Source organism: Macaca nemestrina, chromosome 10 (genome assembly GCF_043159975.1).
Source record: "Macaca nemestrina isolate mMacNem1 chromosome 10, mMacNem.hap1, whole genome shotgun sequence".
Taxonomy (NCBI): domain Eukaryota; kingdom Metazoa; phylum Chordata; class Mammalia; order Primates; family Cercopithecidae; genus Macaca; species Macaca nemestrina.
This window is the reverse complement of record NC_092134.1, coordinates 16597635-16620660: the sequence shown is the minus strand read 5'-3', so window position 1 is coordinate 16620660 and position 23026 is coordinate 16597635. Positions and strand designations below refer to the sequence as shown.

The 23026-nt window shown below is 46.7% G+C and overlaps 1 protein-coding gene across 3 annotated transcripts in view; it reads right to left on the bottom strand.

Moving 5' to 3' along the window:
- Nucleotides 1-809: 809 nt before the first annotated feature.
- SPRING1 (SREBF pathway regulator in golgi 1) overlaps nt 810-23026 on the bottom strand; it is a 138283-nt gene continuing 116066 nt past the window's right edge. For 2 of the 3 annotated variants that reach the window (XM_071071009.1, XM_071071006.1), the window contains one exon: nt 13872-14006. In XM_071071009.1, the coding sequence (XP_070927110.1) occupies nt 13887-14006 (120 nt within the window). In that variant the 3' untranslated portion in view covers nt 13872-13886. Of the gene's footprint in view, nt 1099-3807; nt 3984-11927; nt 12092-13871; nt 14007-23026 lie in introns of those variants that run through there. The other variant, XR_011608795.1, reaches the window with a different exon arrangement.

Below are 23026 nucleotides of genomic sequence, written 5' to 3'. Positions count from 1 at the left end.
TTCACATGCACCCCTTTATTATCTCCTTTTCACGATTCCTACTGATGCTTAGGAGTAGGGTACAGCTTGCAGCTGGATTTGCTGATGGGCGCGATATTCCCTGTGCAAAGACACTGTGGAGTTCGTGTGAGCCCATTGTGTGTGCATGGGCATGAGTGTGTGTATGGGGGCGGGGGTAAGGGGTGGAGGATTGTTCTGCAGAAGATCGTGATGTTCAGTGAGACGTACAGAGAACACACAGTGGAGACAGCAGGTAGTTTATTTCCTTTTTTAATGGACTTTATTTTTTACAACGGTTTTTGACTTTTTGAGAGTTTCGCTGCAAAATTGAGCAGCAGGTACAGAGATTCCCCATACACTTCCTTCCTGAAACATGCGCAGCCTCCGCCACCATCAACATCCTGCCCCAGAGTGGCATATTTGTTACAGTTGATGAACCTACGCCGACACATCCTTATCTCCCAAAGTGCACAGTTTACGTAACTTTTTTTTTTTTGAGATGGAATCTCAGTCTGTGGCCCAGGCTGGAGTGCAGTGGCGCGATTTCAGCTCAATGCAACCTCTGCCTCCTGGGTTCAAGCGATTCTCCTGCCTCAGCCCTCCCTCGAGTAGCTGGGATTGCAGGCGTGCACCACCACGCCTGGCTAGTTTTTGTATTTTTAGTAGGGACGGGGTTTTGCCATGTTGGCCAGGCTGGTCTGGAACTCCTGACCTCAGGTGGTCCACCCACCTCCGCCTCCCAAAGTGCTGGAATTACAAGCGTGAGCCACCACGCCTGGCTGTAACTTTTTATTTTGAAATAATTTTAGAGTTACAAAAAGGTGCAAAATAGTGCAGGGTTCCCATATAACCTTCACCCAAGTTTCTCTACTCTTCACAGCTCACATAACCATCCTGCAATGATCAAAACCATCCAACATTGGTTCATTACTATTAACTAAACTAAGCTCCTATTTTCAAGTCTCACTGATTTTTCCACTTACGTCTTTTTTTCTGGACAACAGGTACTTTCAAGTCAGAGAGATCTGGGTGTGAATCCAGCTGTGTCACTCGAAAATTGTCCAAGTCAGATCATCTCTCTGAGCCTTGATTTTCTCTCTGTAAAATGGGAGATAACAAGGGCAACTTAATAAGGTCCTTGTGAAGATGAAATAAAAACATGTGTGTCCAGAGCTTGGCACACAAGTAGGCACTGATGTTGGTTTTATTTTCCTACTCTCTTTCAAAGAACCATCCTCAAGGACAAATGGGCATTTGCGTAAATTCCTGTTGGACCAGTTTGACTTCATCTCAGCTGCTGGATCAAGTTTCTCTATTTTGGAAAAAAAAAGAAAAGAAGAAGAAGAAAAGAAAAGGCCGCAGACATAGAGATTAATTAGGAAGCTATTGTAACAGTCCATGTAAGCTAAGTCTCCACAGTGGCTGCACAGAGGTAAGAAGAGAAAAAGTTGTTTTGTTGTTGTTGTTTTGTTTTGTTTTGTTTTGTTTTTGTTTTTGTTTTAGAGATGGAGTCTTGCTCTGTCACCCAGGCTGGAGTGCAGTGGCGCGATCTTGGCTCACTGCAAACTCTATCTCCTGGGTTCATGCCATTCTCCTGCCTCAGCCTCCCGAGTAGCTGGGACTACAGGCACCCGCCACCATGCCCAGCTGATTTTTTGTATTTTTAGTAGAGACGGGGTTTCACTGTGTTAGCCAGGATGGTCTCGATCTCCTGACCTCGTGATCCACCCACCTCAGCCTCCCAAAGTGCTGAGATCACAAGCATGAGCCACCACGCCCAGCCAAGAGAAAAAGTTTAACAAACATTTCAAATGCAGAATAAAGAGGAGCTGATGACTGATTGGCTGGGCAGAGTTAAATGGGAGGAACCAATAATTTAAAAACTACAAGTTGGAATGACTAGGAAACTGGTCATCCTTTTAAATGAGATGAGTAAGAGAAAACCAGGTCCAGGCAAGAAAGAAGCGAGAAACCATGATCCTAACCAGCACTTGTCAAGTCTCTGGTGCTCGTACACCATGCTTAGTACTTTCTAAGTGTGATTTCATTAAATTCATCTAAGAACCCAAGAAAACTGAGACACAGGGAAACTAAGTCACTTGCCCAAGTACTTTTGTTGGAAGTACTAATGTTGGAGGTACCTGCAGGCAGGACCAACCACCTAATTTGTAGGGCTCACTGCAAAATGAAAATGCAGGGTCTTTTGTTCAAAATATATGAAGAATTTCAAGCCAGGCATGGCGGCTCACACCTGTAATCCCAGCACTTTGGGAGGCCGAGGCGGGCAGATCACCTGAGGTCAGGAGTTGGAAACCAGCCTGGCCAACATGGTGAAACCCCCTCTCTACTACAAATACAATAATTAGCTGGGCATGGTGGCATGGACCTGTAATCCCAGCTACTCAGGAGGCTGAGGCAAGAGAATTGCTTGGACCCAGGAGGCAGATGTTGCAGTGAGCTGAGGTCATGCCACTGTACTCCTGCCTGGGCGACAGAGAGAGACTCTGTCTCAAAATAAATAAATAAATAAATAAATAAATAAATAAATAAATAAATAGAATTTCAAGACGCTGACAGCAGAACATTACACCAAGCACATGGGCCCTGTGTGATTGCACAGTGGCAGGCCCACAAAGTCCATATGAAGGCAGACATGAAAGTCGATTTTAAGAGGACATGAGAGCTAAGGCAGAGCTTTGAGGGCAGGCTTGCACACAACAAAAGAAACTCACAAGGAGTCATCAATAGGTAGGAGGAAGACTGGGAGGCACACTGAAAGCCACTAAGGTGGAGAAAGTGACACAAAAGAGGGAAGGGCCCAGTGAAACCAAATACAGCAAAAGAGTTAGGAGCCTGGGGATTAAGACATCCCACGATCAAAAAGAAACCTTGCAGGCTGGCCACGGTGGCTCACACCTGTCATCTCAGCACTTTGGGAGGCCAAGGCAGGCGGATCACGAGGTCAAGAGATAAGGACCATCCTGGCCAACATGGTGAAAACCTGTCTGTACTAAAAATACAAAAACTAGCTGGGGATGGGGGTGCACGCCTGTAGTCCCAGCTACTCAGGAGGCTGAGGCAGGGGAATCACTTGAACCCAGGAGGCAGAGGTTGCAGTGAACCGAGATGGTGCCACTGCACTCCAGTCTGGCAACAGAGTGAGACTCTGTCTTAAAAAAAAAAAAAAAAAGACACTTACACTTGAAATGTTTACCATAGCACAATTCACAATTGCAGAGATATGGAATCAACCTAAGGGACCACTAACCAATGAATAGATAAAGAATATGTGACTTATATATATATATTTGCACACACGGTGTGTATATATATGTGTATATACATATCACATGATTATATATATGTATATATATCACGTATATATTATATGTATGTTATGTATATACCATATGATTATATATGCCATGTGATATATATATAATGAAATACTATTCAGCCATAAAAAAGAACAAAATAATGTCATTTGCAGCAACTTGAATAGAGCCGAAAGCAATTATCCCATATGAAGCAACTCAGGAATGGAAAACCAAATACCACATGTTCTCACTTATAATTGGTAGCTAAGCTGTGGGTACACAGAGGCATACAGTGGTATCATGGACACTGGAGACTCAGAAGTGGGGCGCGGATGAGGAAGGAAAATTACCTATTGGGTACAATGTACACTTTTCGGTTGACGGGTACACTAAAAGCCCAGATTTCACCACTACACAATTCATTCCCGTTACCAAAAACCACTCATTCCCCTAAAACGATTGAAATTTAAAAACAAAAGGATGCCTGTACCTTTGGTGATTGAGACATTTCTGTTGGCTTTTGGGAGCCCTGCTCTCAGGACTGGGCAGAAGTCAGGCTGCAACATCCAGAGAACTTAATGGAAGTGACGAGCAGCTGAAGTAACCCAGGCTTTCTCATCTCAAGAAGCTCTTCCATTGCCAAGAACAGAGGGCAAGCTGATGTCACTACAAAAGTGATTTTTAAAGAAAGTCAAACCGCTTAAAGACTGCTTCTTTTTTTTTTTTTTTTTTTTGAGACGGAGTCTGGCTCTGTCGCCCGGGCTGGAGTGCAGTGGCCGGATCTCAGCTCACTGCAAGCTCCGCCTCCCGGGTTCCCGCCATTCTCCGGCCTCAGCCTCCCGAGTAGCTGAGACTACAGGCGCCCGCCACCTCGCCCGGCTAGTTTTTTGTATTTTTAGTAGAGACGGGGTTTCACCGTATTAGCCAGGATGGTCTCGATCTCCTGACCTCGTGATCCGCCCGTCTCGGCCTCCCAAAGTGCTGGGATTACAGGCTTGAGCCACCGCGCCCGGCCTAAAGACTGCTTCTTATTTCGGCCCCATGGGTACTAAGAAATGGCTTCCTCCTTTTCTTCTTTTCCTCCTCCTCCCACTTAGCCTCACAAATGGTTGGCAGACTCTATCCTTAAATTGTGGCCAGGGACTGGAGCTGAAAACGCCTTTGAGGATTCTTCTGCAGCAACCACTCAAATCTCTGTCTGGAGACGGGAATGTCGCCTCTGAGGCTTCAGAACGGGCAGGGAGGCTCAGAACCAGCCACAGACTACTTTCTTTCCTTTGTCTGGACAATAGCAACCAGGAGGGAGAAATCATCATAGGCTGTTTATTTGTAGACATTGGCCTGGCTGGTGGTCTCATTCTGAAATAAAGACACTAAAAGGGAAATAGGCAGACACCCCTGTCTTCTCCAGCCCAGGAGTTTCTACCTGGCACTAATGACATTTAGATTATGATGATTCTTTGTTTGCCGGGGACAGGCTGTCCTGTGCATTGTCTCTGGCCCTTGCCAGATGACATCAGCACTCCCCGCCCAATGTGACAACCAAAAATCCCTCTAGACATTGCCAAATGCCTCCTACGGGGGCAACACCGCCCCCAGTTGAGAACCGCTTCTCTAATTGATTAGCATGTACACAGCAAGCTCCCAGAAAATGCTGAACGGATGATTCGATTCTTTTTTTTTTTTTTTTTTTTTTTGAGACTGAGTTCCGCTCTTGTTGCCCAGGCTGGAGTGCAATGTCACTATCTTGGCTCACTGAGACCTCTGCCTCCTGGGTTCAGGCGATTCTCCTGCCTCAGCCTCCCGAGTAGCTGGGATTACAGGTGCTCACCACCACACCCGACAAATTTTTTGTATTTTTAAGTAGAGATGGGGTTTCACCAGGTTGTCCTGGCTGGTCTTGAACTCCTGACCTCAGGTGATCCACACGCCTCGGCCTCCCAAAGTGCTGGGATTATAGATGTGAGCCACTGCACCTGGCCAGGATGATTCTATTCTAAGAAGCTAGGAGAACATTCCAGATACCCCTCTGGGAACTATTCAGACTACCAAGCAGGGCAGTTCAAGAAGAGACCTAAGGCCGGACGCGGTGGCTCCTGCCTGTAATCCCAACACTTTGGGAAGTCAAGGCAGGCAGATCTCTTGAGCTCAGGAGTTCAAGACCAGCCTGGCCAATGTGGAGAAACCCCGTCTTTACTGAAAATACAAAAGTTAGCTGGGCATGGTGGCACACGCCTGTAATCCCAGCTACTCGGGAGGTTGGGGCAGGAGAATCACTTGAATTCCAGAGGTGGGAGTGAGCCGAGATGGCGCCACTGCACTCCAGCCGGGGCAACACAGCAAGACTTTGTCTCAAAATTTAAAAAATAAAAAGAAGAGAACTAAGGTTTGTCTTCTGTTAAACAAAGGCAGACCTTCTAAGCAAAGGTCTTCTGTGAAAAAGACTTTCTGGAATGTAGAGGGGGAAGACTTACCACTGGGGCAGTGAGGAGTAAATGAAGTAAGACAGGCAAAGTGCTTGGCAGAGGAGTATCAAATGGAAAGTGTTAATTGTTTTTTTTTTGTTTTTTTTTTAAACAGAGTTTCGCTCTTGTTGCCCAGGTTGGAGTGCAATGGTGTGATCTCGGCTCACCACAGCCTCCACCTCCCAGGTTCAAGCAATTCTCCTGCCTCAACCTCCCGAGTAGCTGGGATTACAGGCATGCGCCACCACACCCGGCTAATTTTGTATTTTTAGTAGAAACAGGGTTTCTCCACGTTGGTCAGGCTGGTCTCGAACTCCCGACCTCAGGTGATTCACCCGCCTCGGTCTCCCAAAGTGCTGGGATTACAGGCATGAGCCACCGTGCCCAATTAATTGGTGTTCTTATTGTTGTTATTATTATTCTATGTTCAAAAAACTGCACATAGCTCTTTACTCCTTAGAAAGTGGTGCAAAAAGATGTTGCACAGCACAGCCACTCAGTAGGCAGAGCAAGAACATTCCTGACTAGGAGAGTGTAGAGAAGATCAAATTTTAGAGCAGAAAAGAACATTTGAGATTATTTGGATCAACTTTTCACTTTACAAGTAAGGAAGTAGGCCGGGCCTGATGTCTCATGCCTGCAATCCCAGCACTTTAGGAGGTCAAAGCAGGAGGACCATGTGAGTATAGGAATTCGAGACCAGCCTGGACAACATAGCGAGATCCGGTCTCTATAAAAAAACAAAAATCAAGTAAGGAAGCAAAGTAAAGTGCAAGTACACAAAGGTGGTGTGAAATGACTCGTCCAAGGCCACAGAGAGCGTTAAGGGCGGGCCTGGGGCCAGAGCTCAGGCTTCCTGCCCCACCCAGAGACTGTTAGTCTGTCACCGAGGGGTGGAAGGGAGGGAGGTGCCTCCTCCCTCAATGTAGACCGGGTCCGTGCTCACAGACCTGTTCCAGAGACATCGCCGGTCAAAAATTCAAGTTCATGTGCAGTATTTTTAAGAAATGTTTCCATAGAGATGGACAAATAATTGGAAACAACAATCCAGACAGAAAAGAGCCATTCATTGGAATAGGATGTGTAGCATGAGCTGGGGTGACGGTCCTGCTGACCTGGAGGGATGGTCAGAAAAGCCAGGCTGAGAGCTGGGAGATTTGGGGTTATGAGCTAACATTCCAGGACAGGGGCTTGATATCCATTTTTTTTTTTTTTCTTTTTGAGATGGGACTTTTGCTCTGTTAACCGGGGTCGGGCACAGTGGTGTGATCATAATTTACTGCCACCTCAAATTCCTGGGCTCAAACCATCCTCCTACCTCAGCCTCCCAAAGTGCTGGGATTACAGGCATGAGCCACCGTGCCCGACAACTGAAATTTTTTTTTTTTTTTTTTTTTTGAGACAGAGCCTTGCTCTGTTGCCCAGGCTGGAGTGCAGTGGCACGATCTCTGCTTACTGCAGCTTCTGCCTCCTGGGTTCAAGTGATTCTTCTGCCTCAGCCTCCCAAGTAGCTGAGATTACAGGCGTGTCACCACACCCACTCTATTTTTAGTAGAGATGGGGATTCACCATGTTGACCAGGCTGGTCTCGAACTCCTGGCCTCAAGTGATCTGTCCACCTCAGCCCCTCAAAGTGCTGGGATTACAGGTGTAAGCCACCTCCCCCAGTCCTGAAATCTTTTGATAGTCCTGTATGCACATCGATAATGCCCAGCCTGTGTGTCCACTGAACAAGCATAGGCTGGGACTTTCTGTATGCCAGGCCCAGGGGATGGTGTTGATGACACAATGATAGCTCCCTTTTTTCCTTTTCTTTTTTTTTTTTTTTTTGAGACAGAGCCTCCCTCTGTCACTGCAACCTCCACCTCCCGGGTTCAAGTGATTCTTGTGCCTCAGCCTCCTGAGTAGCTGGGACTACAAGCACATGCCACCATGCTTGGTTAATTTTTGTACTTTTTTTTTTTTTAGTTGAGGCAGGGTTTCGCCATGTTGGCTAGGCTGGTCTCGAATTACTGACCTCAAGTAATCCGCCCACCTCAGCCTCCCAAAGTGCTGGAATTACAGGCATGAGCCACTGCACCTGGCCTCCCTTTCCTTTGCCGGCTTCTAGAGGCCGCCAGCATTCTTTGGCTCCTGGCCTCTCCCTTGCATCTCTCCAACCTCTTGCCTCTGTCCTCACACCTCCTCCTGCTGATGACAGCACAGCCTTGCATTTTCTAGCCGAGGGGCCCTTGGAAAGGTACTTAGCATCTCTGAAACTGCGTCCTTGTCAGTGAGCTGGAGATCGTCAGAGCACCCACTTTGTATGAAGGGCAGACGGGAATGGGTGGAATGGGGTCTGTGTCAACGCCAAGCACTACGTCCTGCACACAATTTTATAACAGTAACAGTGATGACGATCACCACCACTGTCATCCAACAGTCGTTTCCGTAGCTGGGAGACACAGAGGGCGAGGTGACTTCTGCCTGAGGCATTAGGAAAAAACTCTTTCTTTCTGGAGTGCAGTATCGTGATCACGGCTCAATGCAGCCTCCAACTTCTCACCTCAGGTGATCCTCTCCCCTCAGCCTCCCAAGTAACTAGGACTACAGGCATATATAAGAAAAACTTTTTTTTTTTTTTTTTTTTTGAGACAGAGTCTCGCTTAGTCGCCCAGGCTGGAGTGCAGTGGCGCTACCTCGGCTCACTGCAAGCTCCGCCTCCCGGGTTCACGCCATTCTCCTGCCTCAGCCTCCCGAGTAGCTGGGACTACAGGCGCCCGCCGCCTCGCCCGGCTAATTTTTTGCATTTTTAGTAGAGACGGGGTTTCACAGTGTTAGCCAGGATGGTCTTGATCTCCTGACCTTGTGATCCGCCCGCCTCGGCCTCCCAAAGTGCTGGGATTACAGGCGTGAGCCACCGCGCCCGGCCAAGAAAAACTTTTTTAGAAGTGATCCCTGAACTGGCCCTGATCAAATGACAATAAAGGAATGTGACCAATAGACAAGGGAGAAGGGGTGTGCTGGACAGAAAAATCAGGACAGCAGAAGGCATGGGTGTTTGTAGAACAGGGAGGTCCCAAGTGGCCCAGAGCAGAAGGTCAGGGTTAGTGCCAGGAGGCGGGATGGATGGCAAAGGGATCAAGAGCTAGGGCTTTGGGCTCAGACAGGCTCAAGTTCAAGTCCTGCAGCTCCAGATAAGAGCTCTGCAAACTGGGGTACCTCGTTAGCTGCTGCCGCTGTGCCTTTGTGAAAGGCTCACGGGAACAGTGCCTACCCCCTAGGCTTGCAGCAATTAAAGGCCGTTCTGATATGGGAGAGTCGCAAGAGGCAACTTGGAAAGGGCTTTGCAGGCCTGGCCAAGGAGTTTGCACTCTGCAGGATCACGTCCTCGCTTTTCATCTACTCTTCATCCTGTGTGCTCCGTCATTTTCCCTCAGACAACAGGAAGGCTGACCACTGACCTTCCTAATCTTACGTCTCTGCCACTGTTCTCCTGAACTGAAAAATAATAGCTTTTGCCGGGCACAGTGGCTCATGCCTGTAATCTCAGCACTTTGGGAGGCCAAGGTGGGTGGACCACCTGAGGTCAGGAGTTCGAGACCAGCCTGGGCAACATGGTGAAACCCCGTCTCTACTAAAAATACAAAAGTTAGCCAGGCATGGTGGTGGGTGCCTGTAATCCCAGCTACTTGGGAGGCTGAGACAGGATAATTGCTTGAACCCAGAAGGTGGAGGTTGCAGTGAGCCGAGATCATGCCACTGCACTCCAGCCTGGGCAACAGAGCAAGACTTCATCTCAAATAAATAAATAAACAAACAAATAAAGAAAGAAATAAAAATAAATAAATAAAAAAGAAAAAGAAAGAAAAATAATAATAGCTTTTTTTCCCACAGGTGGAAAAAATGTTATGAGACCACTGGTCACCTGTAAAATGTGGGTAACGATGGCATTGACCTTATATGGTTGCTTTGAGGATTCACAGAGTGAACGTGCAGAAAGTGTCAACGTTATAATGTAGGAGGCTAAAAGCTTAGGATCGGAAGTCAGAGGGACTGAGCCTGAATTGAAGCGATGTCACTTATTAGCTCTGTAATGCGGGCAAGTGACTTAACCTCTCTGGGTTGCAACTCCTTGTTTGTAAAATGAGGATAATATCAGCCACAGAGATTGATCTTTGGCAAGCATACTAGGAGATCCTCTAGGATGCACTCATTAACTACGACGATGATGGTGATGATGATGATGATGTCCTTTCTGTTCACATATAAGACAAATTAGGCCCAGAGAGGGAAAGTGCCTTTCCCAAGGTCACACAGCAAGTTGGTAACACAGCAAGTTGGTAGTAATCTGTCACACAGGCAGCTTCCTGTAGGTTCTGCAGTCCGGGTGAATTCCTGGCATGAGTTCTGGGGATGGGAATCCGAGATGGTACAAAGCATGCCCCCTCCCTAGGCTGTTTTCCTGTGTGAAGGGCAAGGTAGCATCCCCCACCTGCAGCCTGTAAATTCGCCCTGGTGGCCGCTGCCTCCCAGGACTGTGTGGCTCTGCCTGCTGAGGAATCAGATGGTACCAGCAGACGGTCTCTCCATGCTACTGGAACCTGCATCGCGCCCATCGTTTATTTTGGACAGGACGCAAGATGAGATATCAAAGGAATCAGCTGCTGGTCAGAGGAAACAGAAAAGGGCCAGAACTCCGCCTGGTTCTGCTGGGCACAGAGTAAGCCCCCTCTCCCCTGCAAGTCCGAATTAGGCTCCCCACTTTTAATCCAACTTTATTAATTGAAATTAAATCGAGTCAAAGATAGAGAGGCAAACTAGTTTCTTGGTTTCAAGCTTTTTGCTAAAAAAAAAAAAAAAAGATATATCTACATTTTAAAAAACTGGAGGTATTTATAGAATCAGAGTTAAGATTAGAGAGTTTCAAGTAACAGTCGAGGCCAATGGAAGTAAAGGGTCAGGAGTCCTGGCTCCCCACATTCAAATGAGCCAAGGGATGACCTCAAACACATCAGTTCGGGGTTTTATTTTTCCAACATGCTCTGCTGAATAATTGAGCTTTTCAGACCTCTCTGGAACAGATGCTGGTGTGAATAAAGCCTTCCTTTGCTCGAGGCACAACAGAAACACCCCCTAATGCCCAGCCAACGCGCCCACAAGATTTCAACTATTATTCAGGCCAACAGGAGGTATTGCAATTAAGAGATGATTGTCACCAACCCTCTTTAACAGCAAGCACGTCCAAGAAGGAGGCTCCGGGGGAGGGTGGCTCTAGGGGGCCACCATCGTCAGGGTTGGCAGGTTTCCACTCTGGGAGTGAGTGACCAGGTCACGGGTGGATTGAGACACTGATATTTTCTTTGGCAGGTAGGACATAGTAAAAACAACAAGGTCAGGAGACCTGGGACCAGAGGTGCCCCCAAGTCTCCCTTCCGTTTCCCTCTCTATAAAATGGACATCTCCAGAAACCAGCCCTCTAAGTTTTATTTTATTTTTATTTAATTAATTAATCAATTTATTTATTTATTTATTTATGTTTTAGAGACGAGGTCTCACTCTGTTGTTGTCCAGGTTGAAGAGCAGTGGTACTATCATAGCTCACTGCAGCCTCCAACTCCTGGGCTCAAGGGCTCCTCCTGTCTCAGCCTCCCAAGTAACTGAGACTATAGGTGTGTGCCACCACACCGGGCTACATATTTTATTTTTTGTAGAGACAGGGTCTCCCTATGTTGCCCAGGCTGGTCTCAAACTCCTGGTTTCAAATAATCCTCCCACCTCAACCTCCCAAAGTGTCAGAATTACAGGCATGAGCCACCACACCTGGCCCCTCCAAGTTTTAAAGCATTGAATAGCCCTCAAAGAAAATCAAACCAGCTGTGTCTCAGAGGATCCTCCTGGCAGCTTGCAGACTGTAAAGAATTTCAAAGAAACTCTGGTTGTTCCACTCTGGTTGTGGAAGTCATATTGGTCACTAGGATCTGAAAACATGTCGCTGAGAAGGGTTGAAGGGAATGGCTGAAGACCAGAGGGCGTAAATTGTCTTTTCACCAACAGGAACTAGCAACCTTCTGTTCCACCAGTTTTTCATAGCAAAATTAAAAGGTTATCAAGGGATGCCCCCCCAATCAATGACTATTGTTAGGACGAAGAACAATAGACTTACCTTCACTTCAGCCTGTCTAGGATTCTGAAGTGCTTTTTGAATGCGAGTCCATTCATCCTCACAGTGACCTTGGAAGCATTCCATTAGGCAAAATCTGTATTATTTTTGCCTCTACAAAATATGTAGTGCCATTCTCTTGATGGAAAAATTAATCAAGCTATGATCTGAAAAGAATAATGGGGAGAAAATGTTGGGGGTGGTCTGAACTCACATGGACAGTCTGAATAACTCCCAGACTTAAAATGTTGTACCTAGACCTCTGCCGTGGTGGGGAAGTGTCGATTTTGAAGGGTCAGGGCCCGGAAGCACTTCCTGATGGTCTGAGCACCAGGAAGCCTTTAGGTTCACTGAGTTTGCGTCTCCTGAAATAATATTATTTATTATTCTTGGCTGTGCCGCTCACTTACTGAGTGACTTTAGGGAATCATTCTAACCTCTCCACTTTCCTCGTTTGTAAATGGGTTAATTATATTTGCCCACCTCACAGAAGTGTTGTGCAGCTAAAACAATTAAAGGTGAAACAGAAAAGGCCCTTTCCTCAAACCGCAGGCTGCCTGAGAATTCCTAACTCCGCATGCAGTGAAATAGCTAAATGCCTTCACTTACATGGGTGGTTATAGTCCTGACTGGTAATCACCAACTGGCGATCAGTTCTGCAATCAGCAAATTTAGTGCCAGGCTGGGGGGACCTGGGGCAATGCAGGACTGGAGCACAAGTCCCAACCCTGCCACTTCCTGGCTGTGTGACCTTGGGTAAGCCGCCTAACCTCTCTGAACCCCTGTTTTCTGCTCTATGAACGGGGAAGACCTATATCCGTCCCTTTAAAGTTGCTGTAAGGATTCAATGAAACTCCTGGCATTTAATCGGTGCTTGATAAAGGACACCTATTATGAGGGCCTGTCATTTTCCATCAGGCCTAACAAACTTAATTAAGTGCTTACAAAATATGCAGTACTTATACCACTGATGGGAAACAAGAAGAGGGTTTTAGGTGATATGTGGAATTTCTTAGACATATGGAATTAGGGAACATTAGAAGGAGGACATCAAACTTGTGATTTTAACACTGTTAGTGATTAGAATGAGGCTAAGTTGTTAGAACATGAGTTAATTTAAAAATTATACTAAATAAATCAAAGTATTGGTGTACATGGATAGGGTGAAAAAAAATTTTTTTTTTTTAGACAGGGTCTTGCTCTGTTGCCCAGGCTGGAGGGCAGTGGCATGATCTCAGCTCACTGCAACCTCTGTCTCCCAGGTTCAAGTGATTCTCCTGCCTCAGCCTCCCAAGTAGCTGGGATTACAGGTGTCCACCATCACAACCAACTAATTTTTTTTTTTTTTTTTGAGATGGAGTCTTGCTCTGTTGCCCAGGCTGGAGTGCAGTGGCATGATCTCTGCTCACTGCAACCTCCAACTCCTGGGTTCAAGCGATTCTCCTGCCTCAGCCTCTCAAGTAGCTGGGATTACAGGCGCCTCAGCTTTTTTTTTTTTTTTTTTTGAGATGGAGTCTTGCTGGGTTTCCTAGACTGGAGTGCAGTGGTATGATCTCGGTTCATTGCACCCTCCTCCTTCTGGGTTCCAGCAGTCCTCCTGCCTCAGCCTCCTGCGTAGCTGGGATTACAGATGTGAGCCACCACACCTGGCCCTGGTAAAAATTGTTAAGTGGTACATGAAAGGCCTCAACATTCCCTATATGGAAAAAAGTGCTGGGCTGGTGGCAGACTCTGATCTTAGGTTTTCACATTCATCAGTCATGTGACTGTGACCAGGCCCCTAAGTCTCCCTAAGCCTCAGTTTCCCATGTATAAAGTGGGCTAATAAGATGTAGGAGAGTAAAAATAAGATAATAAAAATGAAAACCACTGGAAAATTGCAAAATCATGGTCCAATCTAAGAGGTTCATTGTTATCCCTACTGTGTGGTTTGACAGAAATGATCTATACTTATCCACCAGCCTATGAGACAATAGCAGGGATGACATTCAAAATCAAGGATGGTTCAATCCCAACTCTGCCAGACATTAGCTTGTAGCCTTGAGCAGGTTCTTTAAGGTCTCTGAGCCTCCATTTCTTCATCTATAAAAAAGGGTTAGTAATAACACCCTTAGCAATTCAACTCAAAGGGCTCATTTTCCTCTAAAGAACGACAAATCAAAGGAAAAGCCCAATAGCCCAAAGAAAAATGGTGTGAAAAGATAGTATACCCCAACTAAAATATAAATGGCTCTTAAATATGTAAACACATCCTCAATCTCACTCATAAGAGAAATGCTCATTAAAATCACACTGAGGCTGGGCATGGTGGCTCATGCCTGTAATCCCAGCACTCTGAGAGGCTGAGGCAGGTGGATCACTTGAGGTCAAGAGTTCGAGACCAGCCTGGCCAACATAGTGAAACCTCATCTCTACTAAAAATACAAAAATTAGCCAGGTGTGGTGACGCATGCCTGTAATCCCCACTACTTGGGAGGCTGAGGCAGAAGAATCACTTGAACCTGGAGGTAGAGGTTGCAGTGAGCTGAGGTCATGCTACTACACTCCAGCCTGGGTGATAGAGAGAGAAAAAGAAAGAAAAGAAAAGAAAGAGGAAAGAAAGAAAGGAGAAAGAAAGAAGAAGAGAAAAGAAAAACACACTTTTTTATCATTAAATTTGCAAAGAATTGGTTTGATAGAGATGTATCAGTAAAGTATGGGAAATGCAGGTGCCTTGATATTGATGGTGGGGAAGTAAATTGTTACAAATTCTATGAAGGGCAATGTACAGTTTCTCAAAAGTATTAAAGGGCTTACTCTTTGAGGCAAGCTGAATCATGGTGTCCACATTCTAATCCCTGTAATGTGTGAGTGTTACCTAAGTGACAACAAAAAGGACCTCGTAGATGTGATTAAAGCAAGAATCTTGACATGGAAGGTTATTCTAGGTTGGCCCAGTGGGTCTGATGTCATCACAAGGGTCCTTGTAAGAGGGAGGCAGGAGGTCAGAGAGGAAAGGTGATGTGATGACCGAGCAGAGGTACAGGGAAGTCCTTTGAAAATGAAGGAAGGACCCACAAGCCAAGGAATTGAAGCAGCACTACAAGCTGAAAAAGACAAAGAAACAGATCTTTCCTTAGAGCCCGTGGGAGGAACCAGCCCTGTCCACACCTTGATTTTAGCCCAGTGAAATTGCTTTTAGACTTCTGACCTCCAGGACTGTGAGAGAACAATGTGTGTTGTCTTGGGCCACTTTGTTTGTGGTCCTTGGTTAACAGCAGCCACAGAAAACAGACACCCCCTTTCCCCAAGCAATTCCACTGCTAGAACTTCATCCAACAGATACACTGGGACAGGTGCAAAATAACTGCATACAAGCTTCTTCATTAAAGCAGAAATTGTAGTAGCCAAACACTGGAAACGAGCTAAATATCCAACAGGGATTGGTCAATAAAGCTGAGTACCTCCGTGGAAGGGAGGGAAGGAAGAAGTGAGGGAGTAAAGGGAGGAACAAAGGAAAGGAGGAAAGGGAAGGGGAAGAAAAGAGGAAAAAACAAACATGCTTGTAATCCCAGCACTTTTGGAGGCCAAGGTGGGAGGATTGCTTGAGCCCAGGAGTTCAAGTCTTCAGTGAGCTGTGACTGTGCCACTGCCCTCTCGCCTGGGCAACAGAGCGAGATGCTGTCTCTAACTAAAAAATAAAAATAAAAAAAGAGAAACAAATAGGCTTTCTAGATTTTTAGTCCAGCTGTGCAGGCTCAAAGGCCCTGGGTCCCTGGCTGCAGGTCCCCTGAAGGTGGGACAGTGGAGGATGAGAGAACGTGATGCCTCTGAAGTTAGGTCATCACTGACCTCAGTCTGGCTTTCTCCCTTTCATCCTGAGCAGGGTCCACCTAGGCGTGGCTTTCCTGTCCCTCCCAGCCCTTTAGAGTGGATATCTGCAGGCTAGTTGTCCTGTTGATAAATCGGGGTAGGTTGTGACCTCATGTTGTCTATCAGGCTCAAGTCAACCCAAGACATGCTGCCTCTTTTCTGCTGCACCAAACCTAGCAAGGTGACACCCCTCTAACACGCCTTCCCTCTGCCAACCCCACATCCAGCATTTACATTGCAGGAAGATCACCATTGTGACAGTAGATTTCCAGCTGACACCCCCAGGGTAAGCACTAAGGAGCTCCCTAATTATCTAATCCTGAGATGCCCATGGGTGAAGCTGAGTGGAGCTCTTCTCTATCAGTAAACACGACATGCAGTTCTTTGTCTTCAGTGCAAAGCAAGGCTTTTTCCTGCCATGCGAGGAATACTCCTGCGTGATAGATTAAAATCCCTCAAAGAGAGAGAAAGAGGAAAGTAAAATAAATGTATTTCCATGACTATAAGTACAAATCCCCGTGTGAGGCCCCGTGCGATCCTCAGCTGGGCTGGAGCTATTTTAAAACGAATGAAGCAAACCTACTCGATTGAAAAATCCTCTGTTACAGGATAGAGATGGGTAAGAAATCAGTGCCGGGGCTCTTGGAGTGCTTGATTGTGGTTATAAACATTACTAGCTGCATCAGCAAAGCTGCTGAGAGTCCACCGTAAACCTTTTTCGAGAGGAATCAGGAGGCAGGGCTGACCAGGCAAGTTCAAAACCTGAACCCTTGTTACTCAGAGGCTTCCTAGGCTGCTAAAAATATCCAGTGATCTGCCTAAAGCAGGGACAAGTGAGGGAAGCCTTTCTTCCCTCTGCTTCCTTGTCGCCTGCAAGAAAAGGAGCCAGTTAATGGGCGACAGAGGAGGAAGCAAATCCAACAGATACACGGAGCAGCAATTTTTGCCACGTGCATTGTTGCACAGAAGGATGGCAGCAGTGTCTTCCTACGCTGAAGGAGCTCAGGGGAGGCCACAGCCTGGACTTTAGACCAGAGAGAATGTGAGTTCAAATCCCAGCTCTACCACTGATTCATTTGCGTGGTCCTCTACCCAAGACAGGGGACTTTATAAGCCTCAGTCTTCCCATCTGTAAAATGGAAACAATAATGCCACCACGTGAATTGTAAGCTTTAAAGATAATATAGGGTAAGTGCTGGACTTGCAGTGCATTTCCCAATGGCAGCTGTTATTATTGCTGTGACAACTTAGTGAGGAGAGACAGATACATAAAAGCAATGGGGGCTGAGCATGGTGTCTCGCACCTGTAATCCCAGCACTTTGGTAGGTCGAGGTGGATGGATCACCTGAGGTCAGGAGTTCAAGACCAGCCTGGGCAACATGGTGAAACCCTTTCGCTACTAAAAATACAAAAGTTAGCTGTGCATGGTGGTGCATGTCTGTAATCCCAGCTACTTGGGAGGCTGAAACACGAGAATCCCTTGAATCCAGGATGCAGAGGTTGCAGTGACCCGAGGTCATGTCAGTGCACTCCAGCCTGGGTCAGAGTGAGACTCTGCCTCAAAAAAAAAAAAAAAAAAAAAAAAAGCAATGGGAAATCAAGCAAGCAAGAGGAAGAACATACAATCCCAGGGTTGTATGGTTTGGACATAAGCACTGGAAAAATTCTCAGAATGGAAAGGTTCCTGCCAAGTCCTTACCTGATCTCCAGCCTATAGAAATCTCCCCTAAGCTTCCAAAGCCAGGGAAATGCTAGATTTCCTCAAAGCCTGTCCAGATGTGCCAGTGGTTTGTTCTTCCTTTGCAGCACTGGGCATGTGTAGAACTGAATGGCATCATTCCCTCTCTGTCGCCCAGGTGACTCTCAAATGGCAGGTGTGTAATGTGTGTAATAAATGACTAGGTCAGGGCGCTTGAGTAGATAGTGAGAAATACACTAAGTAGAGAGGGCAGAGAGACTCTAATTGATGTGGCATGTGTATGTGTCAGCATTCAATCAGAGAGGCTGGGCCACCATACATATCTGTGCACATATACTTACGTGTGTGTGTGTGTTTGTGTGTGTGTGTGTGTGATAGAGATTTGACCTTACATGATTGTGGGAGCTGTTTAGCAGTCTCTGTAAAGCTGCTGTCTTTGCTCCTGATGCTGGAGCCTGAAGTCCTCAGGGCAGGCATTTGGAAAGAGAAGAGGAATGTTATTCAGACACCAACTGGTATACAGAAATTTGATTCTAACACTAGCCATTTGAAGTTAGTGTCAGATTCCACAATTTTAAGGGCGTGGTTGCCAAGAAGACTGCCCTACTTCAAATACTAGCCACAGTGGGGTCCTCAGGGCCACCTGCTCTTCTGACCAACTGGCTACAAAGCTTAGGAGAGGTTCTCACAACCCCTTTTATATTCACTAATTCATTAGAACAGTTCACAGAACCTAAAAAAGCACCATACTTCTGATGACTGTTTTATTGTAAGGATGTAAATCAGAACCAGCCAGATGAAGAGACACATAGGGCAAGGTTTGGGAGGGTCTCAAATTCAGGGCTTCCATGCCTCTTCCCATGGATTTGGGGTACACAGCTGCTCTGGGGACATTTATGTGTTCACCAACCAGGAAGCACCACTGAGCTTCAGTGTGCACAGTTTTTATTGAGTTTCCTTATGTAGGCATGATTGATTGAGTCACTTGCCATGTGATTGGACTCAATCTCCATCTCCATCCCCTCCCCAAAGGGCAGGTTGACTCAAAGTTCCAACCCTTCTCATAATGGAGTTGGTCTTATTAGTGACCAGCCCCCATTCTGAGTCATCTTATCTCTTAGCATTAACTCAGGTGTGGTCCAAGAGGCTCATGAAGAACAAATACACTCCTATGACATGAGAAATTCCAAGGATTTAGAGTCTCATTCCTAGAAACCAGAGGTAAAGGCCAGTCAAATTCTTTATTATACACTGGACGCCACGTCAGGCAGTGCAAGAACTTGCTGGAACACCAGGAGGACTGGCAGAAGCCTGTGGATGTTCACTATGGACTGAAAGTTTATGTCAAAATTCATATGCTGAAACTCTAAACTCCAATGGGATGGTATTTGTCAATAAGACATTTGGGAAGTGATTAGGTCGTGAGAGTGGAGCCCTCTTGATGGGAGTAGTGCCATTGTAAGAAGAAAATGAGGCTGGGGGCAGTGGCTTATGCGTGTTATCCCAGTGATTTGGGAAGTTGAGGCAGTTGGATTCCTTGAGCCCAGGAGTTTGATACCAGCCTAGGCGACATAGTGCCTGTCTCTATTAAAAAAACACACAAAAATTAGCCAAGCATGCTGGTGCACACCTGTAGTCTTAGCTACTTGGAAGGCTGAGGTGGGAGGATTGCTTGAGCCCAGGAGTAAGAGGTTGCAGTGAGCCAAGATCATGCCACTGCACTCCAGTCTGGGCAACAGAGCAAGACCCTGTCTCAAAAAACAAGAAAGAAGAAGGTGAAGGAAGAAGGAGAAAGAGAATGAAGAAGGAAGAAGGAGAATGAAAAGAGAGAAGATAGAGAGAAGAAGAAGGAGGTGGAGGAGGAAGAGGAGAGAGCTTGCTTTTTCTCTCTGTGTTCTCCACTGTGAAGACTCAATGAGAAAGTGGCTGTCTGCAAACTTAGAAGAGAGCCCTCACCTGAGCCTGCCCATGCCAGCATCCTGATCTTAGACTCGCAAGCCTCCAGAACTGTGAGAAAGATGTTTCTGGCACGTAATGCTAGCACTTTGGGAGGCAGAGGCAGGTGGACTGCTTGACCCCAGGAGTTTGAGATCAGCCTGGGCAACATGGCAAAACCTATCTCTACAAAAAATACAAAAATTAGCTGAGTATGGTGGTGCCCACCTGTAGTCTCAGCTACTTGGGAAGCTGAGGAGGGCCACTTGAGCCCAGGAAGTCGAGGCTGCAGTGAGCCATGATTGTGCCACACTCCAGCCTGAGTGACACAGTAAGACCCTGTCTCAAAAGAAAAAAAAAGAAGAAGTAGTCTGTGTTGTTTAGGCCACCCAGTCTACAGTAATTTGTTCTAGCAGCCCACACTAAGCCACTGTTGTTGTAGCCTCTGGTATTACTGGTGTGGGTATCCTGAGGAAGCTGCGGCCCTTTGTTGTGGAGATGAACATGCACACCTGGCCCAGGAGCTGGAGCAACTGGAGGGTCCAGGGAAACGTGCAGCATTTGCCGATCCTGGCTCCCACCTCAAACCAACAAGAGGAGCCAGCAGATATGCCGTGATGTCTGTGAGCCTTGGAAGGGCTGCTGCTTCAATTCCACACTCCAGAATCTTCACACGTGCTTCTCTTGTGGCCACCCTTGCCAGAAACACAGGGAACGGCATCCTGGGAAGTACAGGTGAGCTCAGCCAAGGCGACACAGAACAAAGCCACCATGTCAGTGTGGGAACAGGGAGAAGCCAATGTGAAAGCAAGTTCAGCCTGAATAGTCGTGATGGAAGGAGGAGAGGAGCCACCACAGAGTGAATGAAGGGATGGGAGGAAAGGTGTTTCTAGGACTACCGTGGAGCTCCATTACTCCAGGACAGCACTGACTGCTCCCTGAGTCTTTTTATTTTTATTTTATTTTATTTTATTTTATTTTATTTTATTTTATTTTATTTGAGACAGAGTCTCACTGTGTTGCCAGGCTGGAGTGCAGTGGCTCTAGCTCGAATCACTGCAACCTCTGCCTCCTGGGTTCAGGCAACTCCCCTGCCTCAGCCTCCCAAGTAGCTGAGACTACAGGTGCACAACAAGATGCCAAGTTAATTTTTGTATTTTTAGTAGAGACAAGGTTTCACCATGTTGGCCAGACTGGTCTCAAACTCTTGACCTCAAATAATCCACCCACCTCAGCCTCCCAAAGTGCTGGGATTACAGACGTGAGCCACCGTGCCTGGCCTCCCTGGGTCTTTTTAAAGCATGCAGCTACCCTGGGAGGGGACGTCACCAAGACAGACCACAGAGTCTAGAGATTTCTGGCATTTTCCCTGCTTTTTTTTTTTTTTTTTTTTTTGAGATGGAAATTTCACTCTTGTTGCCCAGGCTGGAGTGCAGTGGCACAATCTCAGGTCAGTGCTACCTCCACCTCCCAGGTTCAAGTGATTCTCCCGCATCAGCCTGCCAAGTAGCTGGGACTACAGGCGCCCACCACCACACCCAGTTATTTTTTTGTATTTTTAGTAGAGATGGGGTTTCACCATTTTGGCCAGGCTGGTCTTGAACTGCTGACCTCAGGTAATCCACCTTCCTCAGTCTCCCACAGTGATGGGATTACAGACATGAGTCATTGCACCTGGCCATTTTCCCTGCTTTTAACTTGTTTTATTGTCCCTGTTTGACACAAGCCTCTGACACATGAAAACAAATATTGGTTGTGCCATCGTCTATAGAATCGAGTTATTTTTTGGACTGTGTTTCATTCTTTTTTTCTTTTTCTTTAGAGACAGGGTCTTGCTCTGTTGCCCAGGCTGGAGTGCAGTGACACAATCATAGCTCACTGCAGCCTCAACTTCCTGGGTTCAAGTGATCCTCCTGCCTCAGTCTCCTCAGTAGCTGGGACTATAGGTGCTCATCACCACACCTGTCTAATTTTAAAACTTTTTGTAGAGATAGCTATGTTGCTGACGGTGGTGTCAAACTCTTGGCCTTAAGCGATCCTCCTGCGTTGGCCTCCCAAAGCACTGGGATTACAGGCATGAGTCACCAGGCTGGCCCTGGACTGTGTGTCTATAAAGAGCCAGAAGCAGACCCAGGGGCGCTCCCTTTGATGACTTTGCATCTTCCTCTCCAGATCCACCCACCTACCCCTTTAGGGCTTGTGAGATACAAGGACTTAACATGAACACAAGCCGGGGACAGCCTGCGAGTCTTGACTCCTGCAGGCACCCGGGAAGCATGGGAGCTTTCCTGGTGCCTCCTCCAGTCGTGCCTCTCAGCCATTTCACGGCCTGTTAGCACTCTGTCAGAGAGGAGCCGAGGCTCAAAGCAGCCCATTTCATTACTGAGAAGCCATGCCCGCTTACAGAAAGAGGATGGAGGGACGATGGGAGGTCAGGAGCTAAAATGATGCTTGTCAGTTATTCATTCTCTCCCATTATTCATTCTCTACATATCTGGGAATCATTAAGATATTTTAGAAAAAAGTATAATAGATGGTTGGGTGCAGTGGCTCATGCTTATAATCCCAGCACTTTAGGAGGCCAAGGAGGGAGGATCGCTTGAGCCCAGGAGTTCAAGACCAGCCTCTGCGACATAGCGAGACCCTGTCTCTATAAAAAATCAGTTAGCTGGGTGTGATGGCATGCACTTGTAGTCCCAGCTACTCAGGAGGCTGAGGTGGGGAGGACTGCTTGAGGCCAGAAGTTTGAGGTTGTAGTAAACTGTGATGGTACCACTACACTCCAGCCTGGGCAACAGAGAAAGACCCTGTCTCTTTTTTTAAAAAAAAAAAAGGAAAGAAAGTAGACACAGAAGAATATTCTGGGAGAATTGATAAGCTACTAAGGAACAGGTGTATTGGTCCTATATGTCCTCAGATTTTCAGGAATTATTAATTTCAAAGTTCCATCTTGTTGCTGGGAGAAAGATCTTTATTTTTGTTTAGAAAATATGGTCAAATATCTCTACACAAGGGCTGGGCATGGTGGCTCACAACTGTAATTCCAACACTTTGGGAGGCTGAGGCAGGCAGATCGCTTGAGGCCAGGAGTTCGAGACCAGCCTGGCCAACATGGTGAAACCCCGCCTCTAATAAAATTATAACAATTAGCCGTTGTGGCACACGCCTGTAATCCCAGCTACTCAGGAGGCTGAGGCATGAGAATTGCTTGAACCTGGAAGGTGGAGGTTGCAGTGAGCCGAGATTCTGCCACTGCACTCCAGCCTGGGCAACAGAGTAAGACTCTGTCTCAAAAAAAAAAAAAAAAAACCAAACCAAACCAAACAAAAAAACACCCCTACAGGAGAAACCAGCAACTCGGCATCCCTGATTCTTCTGTCTCTCTCTCCTGCCACATCTAAGCCATTCGCAAGTCGTAGAGATTCTACCCTCACGTCACACCCCGAGGCCACTTGCTGTTCCTTCGCCGTTTCCACAGCACTGTGCCATTCCAAACTCCAGGAACTCTTCTCTGAGGACTATAGTAGCTTCCCAATCCGCTCTGTCTTTCCCCTGTAGACGTGGCCTGCTGTCATATTCTTAGAAGATGACATATTTCTTGGCTGTCTTCTTAGA